Source organism: Leopardus geoffroyi, chromosome B4 (genome assembly GCF_018350155.1).
Source record: "Leopardus geoffroyi isolate Oge1 chromosome B4, O.geoffroyi_Oge1_pat1.0, whole genome shotgun sequence".
NCBI lineage: Eukaryota > Metazoa > Chordata > Mammalia > Carnivora > Felidae > Leopardus > Leopardus geoffroyi.
The window spans coordinates 79,220,872-79,235,469 of NC_059341.1; the positions used below are offsets into that span (position 1 = coordinate 79,220,872).

The window sequence follows — 14,598 nt, forward strand, 5'->3', positions numbered from 1 at the left end:
AATAATAATAGTAGATAACATTTACTGAGCACTTGCTATGTGCCAGGTGCTGTGTTAAGCATTGTTCATGTACAATTTAATCCTTTTACTAGTCCTTTAAGATAGACACCATTAGTGGGGATTTTACATTGGTGGTTTAAGAATGTGGGTAGGTACATTCTACCAAACCTGCTGATATATCTACAGCAGCAGCATTAGCAGCAATAACAACTACAAATATGATTACATAATTAGAGTGTCAGGCTCTGTTCTAAACGCTTTACATGGATTAATTCTTTTAATCCTTACAACAGCTTTATGAGGTGGATATTATTATCCCCATTTTATAAATCATGAAATGAGGTACAGAGAGGTTAAGTAATTACCTGAGGTTACATAGCTAGAAAGTGGCAGGGCTGGACTTTGAAACTAGGCAGTTTGGAATCTGGGTCTGTGTGCTTAACTGATATGCGATGTATTTAAACTTTTTATTTTCAATCATATTAAGAAATGATTTTATGTAGTCATGAAGCACACACATACATACATACCACATACAGTTGAGACAAAAAGGAAATAAAATGTTTTTTTACTACATAGGATGCACTCTGGTATTTTCTATTCCACTCGGCTTGATTTTGTTCTAATCTACTTCATTAAAATTCTGTTTGCTTCTATTAGTGGGCCACAATGTGAACTCTGAAAAAAATGCTGCCCCAGAGCCTCTTGCTTCTTAATGATTATAATAAAACACATATGTACTGTGTTCTGGAGTTTAATGAGCACGTGGACCTCTCTGTAATTTTCCCAGGCAGTGCTGGAAGGAAAGACTTAATATATTTCCCAGAGGAATGAAGTGCCTTGCCCCCAGATCACACAGAGCTGTTCATGGAAGAGCCTTGATGTCCATCCAACCCTGTTGGGTTCAAGGCCCACACTATCCACACTACAGGCAGCACATGCCAACATGGATCTGTTTTGACATCTGCCAAGATTACTGACAAACTGCTGTAAAGGGAAGGGGGTTACAGGGTTGGTATAGCATAGGAAGCAGCACAGATCTGGGAGGGGGGAGGTGGAGGCAGGGGGCTGGATGCCCTAGACAGATGGCTCTGTCTAGATTGATTCTATTATATTCTGAGCGAAATGCTATACAGGCTCATGACAGTAGTGTCTACCCCATGGTTTCTGGGCCCTAGCGGAAAATGGAAGTTTGAGATGAAAACCAGACATGCTTATCTTTTCTTGGAGCCTTGCTGGAAATAGTTGGGCATTCCTGAAGCCAGCGAGCCACTGTGTGTCCCCTTAGGCCCCATGGAAGATTTTGAGGAAGGGAATGCCTCCTCTTTAGCATAGGCTGGACAGAACGGTCTCATGTTTTGGCCTCGGGACTGGTCTTTGTGCAAATTGAGATAGGTGAGTGTACACATGAACAAATGAGTGTGTGTCCATGTGTATGTGTGTGTGTGTGCGAGAGAGAGAGAGATTATGGGTGGCAAGGCCAGTATGTGAGTGGGTTGTGTGTGTGTGTGTGTGAGAGAGAGAGATTATGGGTGGCAAGGCCAGTATGTGAGTGGGTTGTGTGTGTGTGTGTGAGAGAGAGAGGGACAGAGAGAGTCATAGAGACAGAATATGTTGATAGGTGTAGGTGAGGGGTTTGGGGGCTGGCATGGGGGTATTGGGCCTTTGGCCAGGCAGATATGGGCTATCGGTGTGAGGGAGACCACCAAACGCACCCCAAATTTCACATCATCTTCTGTAGATCTCACATTCTCCCAGTGTCCCAAGGCTGTTCCAATCAGCACCACGGACAGCGGTGGCGGTTTTGTGAAATGGGGCGGTACAGGAGCTGTAGCCCCGCCTTTCTCCTCCCTCCATTCTAATCTGAGTCACTGCTTCCCATCATCGAATCCAAGAGTTCCGCCAAATGCGTAAAAGTAGTGTACGGGGAGGGTGTGAGAGAGGTGAGTTGGCCTTTTGAAGATAAACATTGTGCAGTTTTGGGTAAAAGGCCATAAACATCTGGCCGCATCTGGCCCTCAATTAAGCACATAAGGGAGGAGCCAAAGCAGCTAAACAACCCAAGCCAATAAAGACATCTAATTGCTCCTAACTCGTGGACGCACTAGGCTCCCCGCATATATAAAGGGCCCAAAGATGTCCAAGACCTGAACACTTCAGTCATCGTACCCTCCATTAGTACGTCTCCCTCCTCAGAGCTTCCCTTGCCCCAAGAATCACCATGACTTGTGGATCTTACTGTGCTGGCCGCGCCTTCAGCTGCATGTCGGCATGCGGGCCCCGGCCCGGCCGCTGCTGCATCACCGCCGCCCCCTACCGCGGCGTCTCCTGCTACCGCGGCCTCACCGGCGGCTTCGGAAGCCACAGCGTCTGCGGCGGCTTCCGCGCCGGCTCCTGCGGCCGCACCTTCGGCTACCGCTCCGGCGGCGTGTGCGGCCCCAGCCCGCCCTGCATCACCAGCGTGTCGGTCAACGAGAGCCTCCTCACGCCCCTCAACCTGGAGATCGACCCCAATGCGCAGTGCGTGAAGCACGAGGAGAAGGAGCAGATCAAGTGTCTCAACAGCAGGTTCGCTGCCTTCATCGACAAGGTGGGTGTCCTGGATCACACCCTTCCTGAGCCTTCGGGTCCTGGGCTAGGCACTGAAGACAGTCAGGGGCAGGAGACAGGAGGTCCAGGTGAGCTCCCACTCTGATGGACGAAATGGACACACACCCAGGCCACACGAGGACCGAGGACATCAGGGTACAGAGCAGAGGCTCCTGATTTGATAGTGTTGCCATTATATGCAACCTCTGTCCAGACAGGCAGGTCCCCACGGAGACACGAGGACAGGCTTGGAACTGGCCTGTCCGAGGAAGAGGGCAGAACATGCACACACACAGACACCAAAATGGACACAAGAAATAGGAAGAGGCCCGCAGGGTGAGCCAGTGGGTGGCTGTCCTTGATCACACCCTTCCTGTAGCCCACCCATGCTCAGCACTCAGGCTGGGCACTGAGACAGGGGGAGCCAGAGGCCAACCGGAGACCTCTACCTGCCTCCAGAATACACATGCCACCTGGACTCACCAGGTCTGGAGAACTCACTTTCCCTGAGAGCAGACGCTGACCTTGCCCAGCCCCTTGCTCCCATCCCTGAGTGAGAAAATCCAGACAGAGATCACAGGAGGGAAATCCAGGAGTCGCCTTGTCTCCCACTGCCCATCTCTGCCAATGTCTGCTGAGCTCCAGGGTTGGGAGTTTGCCCCTAAAGCAATCACCCCAGCCCCACCCCAAACTGGCTTCGGGACACCAAGAGCCGTCTGACCCCTCCCCACACCCTGAATGCAGGTGCGCTTCCTGGAGCAGCAGAACAAGCTTCTGGAGACCAAGTGGCAGTTCTACCAGAACCGCAAGTGCTGCGAGAGCAACCTGGAGCCCCTGTTCGAGGGCTACATCGAGACGCTGAGGCGGGAGGCCGAGTGCGTGGAGGCCGACAGCGGGAGGCTGGCCTCGGAGCTCAACCACGTGCAGGAGGTGCTGGAGGGCTACAAGAAGAAGTGAGTGCGGCCCAGAGTGACGCTGGGCACAGGAAACGGACTTGGCTTAGAGCCCGTTGGGTTAGACTTGAGAAGAATTTTCCAGAAGGACGAGGGGCCATGCAGGCCGGGGACTTGCACGGCAGGGTCGTCTCAGCTGCGCCACTGTTGCCCAGATGCCTGCCTCAGGGTGGGGCCGGGATGCCCCCAGGAGACCTCTCTGTCCCCTACTCAGCCTTCCCTTCTCGGAGGCTGTCCCCCAGGCCCCGTGGGCAGGAGGCTTCTGCAGGCTCCCTGGCTGCCTCCTGCTGACTGACCTCTCAGTTGTTCCCACCCGTAGCACCTGAGCGTCTGGTGTTCGGGGCTGACAGGCCCCGGGGCCCCGGGGGTGCCACTGCCTGGGGTGCTGAGTGCCGATGGGGGGTGGGTGTCATAGGCCCCCACACCTGAGCCAGGTTGGACAGCCAGATGAGGGGAGGCTGGGGCTGCCGTGCCCCAGAGGTGACACTGTCCTCTCCTAGCATGGGGCCGGGGGTTGAGTCCTTATGTGCCTCCTAAGGTGACCTCACGGCAGCTGTGGGAACGGGGCTGGGAGGTCCCACACCTTAGCTCTCTGGATCCCTCAATTTAAAGTCGAGACAGGATCCTAGACCCGTTCCAGATCCAACCAGACAGAACGGAGCCAGCAGAGTTGCTGCGTTCCAGCTGTTGGGAGCTCACGAATGCTGCCCCCTCCACTGATGTGAAAGGGAGACGGCCTCTGGTGAGACCCGCCCTTCCCTGACCTCCCTCTCTGCCCTCTTCTGCCTCAGGTATGAGGAGGAAGTCTCTCTGAGAGCAACAGCTGAGAATGAATTTGTGGCTCTGAAGAAGGTGAGTGACGTGGGATCCGGAAGCACAGACACCAGGGATCTCGGAATGACAGACTCTTCCTGGGGAGACGCAGAGGGTCTCAACCTCCACGTGGGGTACACGACCTGGCCCAATCGGGCTGGGAAATCCCAGGGGTCAGGTCATGGAAGGCTCATTCAGGTCGCCGATGAAGGGCAAGAACCTTGGACTGTGCATTAGCACCCTGCCCTGGGGCGGGGGATGGCTGGGCTGACCGGCGGATGTCCCACTGTGCTTTAGAACTTGTGGTCTCTGGCGGGGACCCCATGGAGGCAGGGCAGCTCCAGTCTCTCTGTTGAGGCACAGCGTCCCGTCTAGCACGGGGGGAAGTCTGACCAACAGGAGGGGCCCAGTCCCCGGGTATTGGGGAGGATGGAGCTGAACCCGGAGTGACCAGGTGGTCTTGGAGGACTGCCAGGGGACAGGGAGGGGTCGAGGTGGCGAGCAGGGAGTCAGTCTGGCAGGCTTGTTGGGATAGGGAGGGTAAGAGGCAGAGCTGGGACCATAAGAGGAGAGAAAGGCTGGCGGCCCATCTTAGGCACAAAGGGGTTTGTTCTCAGAAGGGCAGGAGGTTGCAAAGCCCACCCCAGGCAGGTCAGAAAGTATGGCGACGGCTTGGGAATAGAACAGTGGGAGTCCTTTCCCTTGGCCTCCACGAATGGGAGAGAAGAGACGGGAGTGTTTGGGCTAATGAGCACCGGGGTCCTCTGAGCTCACAGACACCCCATTTTTCCAGGATGTGGACTGTGCCTACCTCCGCAAGTCAGATCTGGAGGCCAACGCGGAGGCCCTGATCGAGGAGATCAACTTCCTGCGGCGCCTGTATGAGGAGGTGAGGGGCTGTGGTCCAGGTCGAAAAGAAGCAGCCAGCCTAGAAGAGGGGGCTGGGGCCTGGGAGTGGCCAGGGATCCCTGGGCAGTTGGGGGGGGGGTTGCCAGGGATTTGGGCTGGGGCAAGGGGGCTGCAGTCCATGAGCCTGTAGTGGGAGCTGGGGTAGAGACCAGGTAAGGGCTGAGATGACTGGGTCCCCACTGTGGTGGGTGAGGCTGGGGTGTAAACAGGTTCCCCACCATCTGCAGGAGATCCGCGTTCTCAATGCCCACATCTCAGACACCTCGGTCATCGTCAAGATGGACAACAGCCGGGACCTGAACATGGACTGCATTGTGGCTGAGATCAAGGCTCAGTACGACGACATCGCCAGCCGCAGCCGGGCTGAGGCCGAGTCCTGGTACCGCAGCAAGGTGAGGGGCACAGGACACCTGTCTCTTAGACATGGCAGCACGACGGAAGCCAAGTATTTATTAGGAAGGCCTCTTTTGTCTGGAGTTTCTGATCCCGTGGGATAGTAACAGAATGGCTCACAGCTCTCAAGTTATAACTGCTGGGCAGGGCTGCCATGTATAGTTGCACAGGCTGAGCACTGTACAACCTCCCAACCATCTGTGGTGTCTGAATGGGAGGGAAACTGCATCCTGAGCTCAGGAGCACCTCTGCTTCTCCCCCCCCAGTGCGAGGAGATGAAGGCCACGGTGATCCGGCACGGGGAGACCCTGCGCCGCACCAAGGAGGAGATCAACGAGCTGAACCGCATGATCCAGAGGCTGACCGCCGAGGTCGAGAATGCCAAGTGTCAGGTATGGGTCGCCTGGGGCCTTCCCAGGGCCACACAGGCAGTGTGTGCCCCGACTGGCTCTCACCATTCATGATCCAGCCCATTTGCATGGCTCATGTCCCTGGTTGTGGTCCCTCAGGGGGACTCCGTTAATGAAGGGGAGAGGCCTGTTCTTGGGGTGTCCCCAGCTGGGGGAGGGGAGAGACTGGACACATGAGGGAAATGGACCGAGACACCCAGGACCATAACCCACTCTGTTCTCTCCCGGGCCCCAGAACACCAAGCTGGAGACCGCGGTGACCCAGTCTGAGCAGCAGGGCGAGGCGGCCCTGAGCGACGCCCGCTGCAAGCTGGCCGAGCTGGAGGCCGCCCTGCAGAAGGCCAAGCAGGACATGGCCTGCCTGGTCAAGGAGTACCAGGAGGTGATGAACTCCAAGCTGGGCCTGGACATCGAGATCGCCACCTACAGGCGGCTGCTGGAGGGCGAGGAGCAGAGGTGGGTACAATAGCCTATTTTCTCTCCCAGCCCTGCCTGGGTTCCCAGCGTGCCAAGTGCCCTCTGGCATCACTGGACTCCCATTTCCAAATCTCCCCATCCTGCATCTTTACAGGTAATTTGAGAAAGTCCTTTCAGTTTGTTTCTCGCCTCCTTTGAGTCAGTCATGCCCACTCGTGGGCTCATATGAGATTGGTATTTTTGCAAATCTGCCTTTCAGAGCCAGGAGTCAGGCCCTAGTAATTGTTTTCCCGAGAATCCTAGTCTGGGCTTTCAGCCACCCTCTCTTGAACGTGTCTTTCCCCTCCTGGCCTTGGTTGCACATAACCCAGCATCTAGCTTTTGTCTCAAGGCTGGCCTTGGCCCCATTCGGGAGTTCGTATTTATCCTGTAATGACTGACTCAGTGGGGGATTTTATCAACTCACAGTTATGTATTGTAAGCACAGTGGGCCGCCCTAAGTGGTCGTCCGTTGCAGTAGGTGGGGCGGAAGGTGGACAGATAGCAGGGGCCTGTCCCTTGAGGCAGTGGTGTCCTGCTCTAGGCATTTTTTTTTTTTTAATTTTTTTTTTCAACGTTTATTTATTTTTGGGACAGAGAGAGACAGAGCATGAACGGGGGAGGGGCAGAGAGAGAGGGAGACACAGAATCGGAAACAGGCTCCAGGCTCTGAGCCATCAGCCCAGAGCCCGACGCGGGGCTCGAACTCACGGACCGCGAGATCGTGACCTGGCTGAAGTCGGACGCTTAACCGACTGCGCCACCCAGGCGCCCCCTGCTCTAGGCATTTTTGCTTTTTGCTAGTGTTGGAGGTGGCAGGGCTGGAGGGCGGCTGGCCATTTCCTATGTATACAACACTCCCAGAATGTTGCCCCTGGGTTGGTCAGGGAAGTTTCCTTAGCGGACAATTCCGCAGCGAAGAGTATCTTAAGATTGAGTTTGGAAGGCCTGACGTTAGCTTTGGAAACTGAGAAGTCCAGCCCTCCACCACATAGGGCTCGTGGGGGCGGGGAACTCAGAAGCTTTGGTGTGGGTCCTCTATGAACCCTGGGCATGGGGTGAGTAGGCGGTGGGCTGCAAAAATTCTCCCCACACCTGAAGCTGACTTTGTCAACCCTTTGCCATGGTGCAACCAGAGGGACTCCCGTTCCCTTTCCTTAAGGAGTCGCGTTGTGTGGGAAGGGAATGAGGGTTGAGTGGAGTTAGGTGGCCAAAATTATAGCCTTGCCTCTATCACCGGTTATTCCCTCTCCCTGGGCCTCGCTTTCTCCACCCGTCAAATAAAGGAACTCATGGAGACAGCCTGTTCTAAATGGGCCCTAAAATCCCATTCATTCATGCGACAGTTGTTTATTGGCCGAACACTGTTAGGCACTGTCGATTCTTCAGTGGGGAAAAGACAAGACAAACTGTTCTGCCCTCTTGAGGCCCACGTTCTAGTGACCGCAGTCAGACCAGATTTAGGAATTTAAATCTGCACTTCCTCGAATGCGTTTACAAGTCAATCGGAACCAACAGCAATCATAGCAGCCGACAGGTCTGAACTGCTCACCACGTGGCAGGCACGGAGCCCTTACCTGGGGCCCTGGATTCCACCCTCACAGGGGATCTAGGAGTAGATACTCCCGATCAGGAGGCAGGTGGATTGGAGGGCAGGGCAAATCTGAGGTTGCTAGCCAGCCAGGCGCACTGGGCATTCTGTCTCCAGAGCCCTCGTGGCGGCTGGGCTACCCCGGCTTTCCGATTGGCGCGTTTATAGCCCCTTCCCCAAAACAAGTGCCCAGAAGGAGGGCACGGACCTCGCTGTCGCCTCTGGCCCATGACACCGACCTCTCTCTTTTCCTTTCCCAACAGGCTGTGCGAGGGCGTCGGCGCTGTGAATGTCTGTAAGTAGCTCTTCCCTTCCCGTCTGCTCCCGTCAGGGGGGCCCCAAGCCTTCTGGGAGGGGCGTGTTCGCGACCCCCAAGCAGCCTGGCCGTGGCCGTGCCTGATGCGTTCTCCTCCCCCTCCCATGCAGGTGTCAGCAGCTCCCGCGGTGGCGTCGTCTGTGGCGATCTCTGCGCCTCAGGTGCTGCCCCTGCTGTCACCAGCCGCGTCTGCAGCGCCCCCTGCAGCGGTAACGTGGTGGTGGGCACCAACTCGTGCGGGGCCTGCAGTGTGGGCTGTAAGAAGTGCTAAGAGGCCGCGGCGTCCCTGCCAGCGCGCAGCCACGTCCCCCTCCGCCCGGCCCGACCCCGATCGCCCCGCCGCTGCCCCACGACCGCCAGCTGCCCGCCCCCAACAACCAGTCGCCAGGTGTGCACCCTCGGCACGTCCTCCCTGGGTGCTCCCTCTGCGCGCCACCCCCCCGGGCGCCCTGAGCCCTGTGCACCTGGGGCGGCACCTTGGCCTCTTTCCGTAGCCTTTCCTAGTAGTGGATTTATCATCTTGAGGATTCATCCTTTCTTCTGCCTTCTGTGTTGTTTGCTGGATTCATTCGTCCTGCCTGACTCCCTCACCTAAGCTTGCGGGACAGGGCAGGCCCTAGACTCTCCCTGTCTCCACTTCCTGGGAATCTGCCAGTGCGCTGGATCCTGTGGAAGGGAGGTGGGGAACACTGACGGTGGTTTTCCTGTAACTCTGTGAGGCCCATGGCCGTGGGAGGGAAGAGCATCTCCTTGCAGGGCTGCCTGCAGAAGCTTCTGAAAACCCAGCGACGTAACTGCCAGCCCCTTTGTCTTCGTTTCACTCTGTGTTTCCAATAAACTAACTGTAGCGTATCAAACCCGGTGCCTCAGAGTTTTCAAAGTGCCAGGGCTGTCCTGTGATAGGAGCTCCCTGCCAGAGATTTCCTCAGGACCCCTCCAGCCATTTAGTTACTCCTGGCACTGGGTACTCCCCTCTGATCTTGAGTGACGCAAGCCTTGGAGACGCAGAAGAAGACCCAGCGATGCAGGGAATCATGTGTGGTCATGGATTTCTCTAGACCACGATTTCTCAGCTTCAACAATATTGACATGTGGTGCTGGAGCGCTCTTTGTTGGGGGGCTGTCTTGAACATTGCAAGGTACTTAGCAGCATCACTGGTCTCTACCCGCTAGGTGCCGGGTGCACTCCCCCACCCCCATCCATTGTGACAACCCAACATGTCTCTAGAAATGGCCACGTATGCCGTAGGAGTTCTCCACCAGGGTGATTTTGCCCCCCACCCCCCATCCCAGGGGCATTCCCGGAGAAGAAAGAGCATGAGGAAAGGTGTGAAGATGAGAACAGAAGGAAGGAGTGTGAGACAAGCAGTGTGGGGGAGAGAAAGGACACTGGGGTTGGAGTCAGACTAGGCTTCTAATTCAGCGTCCTGCCTCTGCCATTTCCCAGACGTGTGACTTAGGGCAAACTGCTTCCACAGTCCGAGCTTCCCTTTCTTTCCCTCCCAAGATCCCCCAAAGTTTCATCAGGTCATGACATCAGCCTGAAGTTCAGGATCTCACTATTTGGATCAGATCCAGGTATGCACAAGGCTCTTGGGACATGGTTCCTTGGTTGCAGCACCCCCCCCCCCCCACCAATTATGGTTTATCTCTATCTGAAGACCTGTGAATTAAGAGTTTTTATGTCTACCACACACCTGTCCTGCAACGGTGAGATGGGGGTAGGATAGCCACAGTGGGCACTCCCATTTAGAGGGAGGAAAAACTGGGGGCACTGAGAAGTCACTGGTTCTTAGCAATTCCAAGTATGGTCAGCCAGGCCCTGCTACCTCCTTCCGTTGTAGAGTGTCATTAGTGCCCACTTTTGCTCTTTGGAAGTGGTCCTCCTCTGTTCTTGGCTCTATCCTTTGGGATCTTGGCTCCGTTTTCTGGATCGCTCTTTCTTTTCCATGACAAGTGGCTCATGTTTTCTTAGCCTGCTTCCTGTCTATGGGAGGTTGGGGACCAGAGGCCTGTTTTCATCTTGAACGATCTCTATTTCTTTTCGTGAGAACGGCTGTCGTTCTTTTAAAAATGTTTCTGGGGTGCCTGGGTGGCTCAGTCAGTTAAGCGTCTGACTTTTGCTTAGGTCATGATCCTGCAGTCTGTGAGTCCAAGCCCCACGTCGGGCTCTGTGCTGACAGCTCGGAGCCTGGAGCCGGCTTTGGATTCTGTGTCTCCCTCTCTCTCTCTGCCCCTCCTCTGCTCATGCTCTGTCTCAAAAATAAATAAACATTAAAAAAACCTTAAAAACGTTGTTTTTGGTGTGTCAGAATTTGCTGGACAGAAGCTATCCCCATAAATCTCTTTGAGATAGGCTCCTCTCAACCTTAGACTGAGAGTCACAATGCTTTAGGACAATACCGAAGATTCTTGGAAGCCCTGTTGCTTAGTAGACAGAATATCTCCAATGGCGCCTTTCAGATGCTTCGAAAACTTTTGGTCCACAGAGTGAGTCTAAGAGGCCATGAATTACATCTTTTTGAGATCTCAGCAAATGATCTAACAGCCACAGTGTTCATCTGGCTTTTGCTTGAGGGCGTGGTTTACTGGCAGGGCTTTGAATTTGATCTTTGTTCTGCAGCCATTTCTTACTTTGAGAACCTTTTGCTGACTCTAAAGACTGTCCTTCTGAGTTATGTTAAAAAGCCGAACATTTCCCTCCACAGTCCATCTCTGTCCTCTTGTGTTTTATCAGAGGCAGCTAGGAGAAGCCAGTGGCACCTTGGTCATTCTACCTGGAAACCCTGGCCAGATCCCCAGCTCCATAGATGTCCTTTGTACCTTCCTTGTCACCACAGGCAATAGCACTGCCAAACTTGTCACCACTACATAATATGGGTCACCTTTTACAGCATCTAGTAATAACTTCTTCATTGTCCGTCCAGCTTTCTCTAATGGTCTCCTGGAGGACATTCAGACTCTGCCTGACGCCTGGCCCCAGAACCAGTCATGACCGAACCCAGGTTTGTTTGTCCGACGTGCAGCAAAGCCGATCATTGAGACGCTGAGTATGCAGAAAGGACAAGGTTTATTCAAGAGGCAGCCAAATGAAGAGACAGGATGATGGCAAGCCTCCAACTGACCTCAGTGAAGGGGGAGAGAACAAGTTTTTTTACAATCATAGGAGTTGAGATTATATATATATATATATATATATATATATATATATATATATGTATATATATATTAATGGAAAGGCAGGGAAACTTATGACTATTCATGAAAACAGATCGAGCGTGCACCCTGAGCAAACATGCATGTAACATACATCCCATGTTCACTTGGGGGTGGACTCTTAGCATCAGAAGGAGGCAAAATTCAGCCCCTAATGTAAGAGGTTATTTCAGGACAAGGAGCAGGGACTGTGGGCATGCTCCGAGAGCGGGTATAAACCAGATGGTTCATTGTCTCTGGTAAGGAATGCAGGGCTTTGCCTGTTCATGGGCAGGAACCATATGAGTTGACCTTTAGTCTAGGCTTCTGCAGAGACAGCTAGCGTATTTGTTAGTGGGGACAGAAAAGACACAGTAGCTGATTAGGGAGAAACAGTTCTCTGAAAAACAAGCTTTTGACTTTCTGTGAAGTTTCTGTCTCCTGGGTTGACAATGTTACAGGTCTTAGGTTTTCTCGTGGTAGCACCCTCCTTCCAGGCACGGATTTCTTCTTCACTTATCTATGGCTGTTCACAAAGTATCCCCAAACTTAGTGGCTTAAAACAACAATATTTCTGATGGTCCCTGGGATGAACCCTGGATGATTCTTCTGCTTCGTATTATTGGCTGGGGCTCAGGGGGGTCCAAGTGGCTTCACTCACGTGGTTGATAGGTGGCGCTGGCCACTGGCCGAGAGCTCAGCTGGGGCCGATGGCCAGGAGCCTCTGTCCTCCTCCACGTGCTGCCAGTCCTCGTAAGGTCTAGGTGCAGAAGCCCAAGAGTGCCCCTTCCACCACATTCTATCGGTCAAAGCAGTCGGAGGCCCCGCCCAGATCCAGGGGAGGGGCAATGAGGATTGATGGGGAGTGAGTAGCACGTACAGAGTGGGGAGGAATAGATGGGGGCCATTTCTGAAGACTTGACAGCTGCCATCATTATTGTTATTACTGTTACCGTGGTATCATAACGGCACAGCATTTCGAGCCTGTAAACAGCAGGAGGCAGGGTAGGGTTGTCGAAAAACCGGGGTATTGCAGGGCACCTGGGTGGCTCAGTTGATTAAGCGTCCAACTTGGGCTCAGGTCATGATCTCATAGTATGTGAGTTCGAGCCCCGCATCAGGCTCTGTGCTGACAGCTCAGATTCTGTGTCTCCCTCTCTCTCTGCCCCTCTCCTGCTCATACACACACACACACACACACACACACACACACACTCTCAAAAAATAAACATTAAAAAAAAAAAAAAGAAAAAGCCTGGGTGTGGAAAGTCTGGAATTTTGGGGGTTCTCGTCCTGGTTTAGTCACCAAGAGTGCATGGTCAAGGCTTTTCAGCTTCTGGAACCTCAGTTTCTCCATGTTTTGGGGTGATAACTGAATGAGCACTCACTCCAGCTGTTGGGCAGGGCCAGGCAGACACCGAGGGACTGTGACTCTGGGTATGATCACCACCACAGCTGGCCTCACCTCAGGCTTGTCAGCCCACAGGGGCCTGACATCCAGATAGCGCATGTTCCTCGCAGTCAATGCGGACTTTCCAGAGAGGAGGCACAGGGCTCTCTGTGAAGCCTGGAATTGGCCCATGCCATCTACCTCTGCAAGATGATGTGAAAAGTGCCTGGAAGGAAGTAGGAATGAGGAATGATCGCGGGCAAAGCTTTTCTGGGGTGGAGTTGGGGGTGGGGGTAGGAGTGGGCCGTGGAGGAAAAGTAGAGACAGGAAGGGCTCCTCTTAAGCTTTCTGATGGCACTGGAGAGCGGTCCCCCTCCTCCCCACCAGCCTTAGGACTTGTTAGAGTTCCTGGATTTTTCCATGCTCTTCCCCTTGTCTGGAGCACATCTCTTCCTCCTGGTTAACTCCTTACTTATGTTTACTTTCTTGCCGTAAGATGTGAGCTTCCTGGAGGACAGGCATCTGTGATTATTTCCATCACTTCCATGAACCCTGGCTTGTATAACAGTCCTTGGTACATATTAGGTGTTCTATAGTTATTTGCTGATTGTATAAACAAACTCTGGCTCTTTCTTTAGGTCTCGGCTTCAATATTACTTCCTTCAGGAGGTAGCCAGCTTTCCCTGGTTAATACTCCTACAACCATGCTTCTCCTTTGCTCCTAGTACCAAGGCCCAGGCCTCTTTGTGGCTGCACCTGTCGTTGATGGAGAGGTGGCAGTGGTGATGGAGGAGGTGGGGCTCAGGGACCCAGGAAAGGAGGCTCTAATAGACGGAGAGTATGCAGCGTCAGTCCTGCCTGGTGCCTTGAACTGGCAGGGTGGAAGGAAGGCACATCCCGTCCAGAGGGATGGGGTCTCCTTGGGATCCTCTGGGGCACCTCGATGACATCTCAAGGCTGGCAGTCCTTACAGTATCCTCCTTAAGTCCCTGGGGAAGGAGTGTTATGATCCCAGAGCAGAGTTCAGAGTCACTGCGCAAGAAGGTCAGAACTGGAAAGGCCCTTGCACAGCCCCTGGGCCAGCCCTCACTTGACATGTGTTCAAGGCATCCTGAGCCAGAGGCGGGGAGGAAGGCAGGGACGACAGGGAGTGGGGAGAGGTGCTGAGATCAGTCAAAGCCAGACATATAGGACGGGTGAGCTGTGTTCAGGAGTCTGGACTTCATCCTGAGGGCAATGGGGACCCGCTGAAAGGTCAGACTTGTGTTTTATAAAGACCTCTGGCTGCTGTGGGGTGTGGGCTGGGAGGCGAGAAGACCGGCACTCGAGCCAGGATGGTGGGCGCCCGGAATGTGGGTGGTGGCAGCAGAGAGAGAAGAAAGGGGTGGTTTAGAGGGGGCACTTAGGAGATAGAAAATGAAAGCACTTGGGGGTTGATTGGTTTTGAAGGTGAGGAGGCAGGCCTGGGGAGATTATAGGTCTGGGCAAGTGTGTTAATGATCTTGACAGGGGACACAAGAGGAGGCTCTGGCGGGCAGAGAGCAAATAGTGAGTTCAGCCCGAAGATCTGTTGGCTTAGAAGA

General features: G+C 54.0%; 1 protein-coding gene across 1 annotated transcript; it reads left to right on the forward strand.

Moving 5' to 3' along the window:
• The first annotated feature begins 2,152 nt into the window (after positions 1 to 2,152).
• Positions 2,153 to 9,287, forward strand: LOC123592123 (keratin, type II cuticular Hb6). The gene is made up of 9 exons (XM_045467077.1): positions 2,153 to 2,590; positions 3,334 to 3,542; positions 4,334 to 4,394; positions 5,149 to 5,244; positions 5,492 to 5,656; positions 5,924 to 6,049; positions 6,303 to 6,523; positions 8,378 to 8,409; positions 8,541 to 9,287. Exons 1-9 carry the CDS (start codon positions 2,222 to 2,224, stop codon positions 8,699 to 8,701), a joined length of 1,440 nt encoding a protein of 479 aa, XP_045323033.1. The 5' UTR covers positions 2,153 to 2,221; the 3' UTR covers positions 8,702 to 9,287.
• Positions 9,288 to 14,598: the final 5,311 nt, after the last annotated feature.

What these genes read in the sequence shown, in the direction of transcription:
- LOC123592123 (XM_045467077.1), top strand. Translation starts at nt 2,222, where the DNA reads ATGACTTGTGGATCTTACTGTGCTGGCCGCGCCTTCAGCTGCATGTCG. An exon ending in AATTTGTGGCTCTGAAGAAG is followed by an intron (nt 4,395 to 5,148) that starts GTGAGTGACGTG and finishes CCATTTTTCCAG; the next exon opens with GATGTGGACTGTGCCTACCT. An exon ending in CGTCGGCGCTGTGAATGTCT is followed by an intron (nt 8,410 to 8,540) that starts GTAAGTAGCTCT and finishes CCTCCCATGCAG; the next exon opens with GTGTCAGCAGCTCCCGCGGT.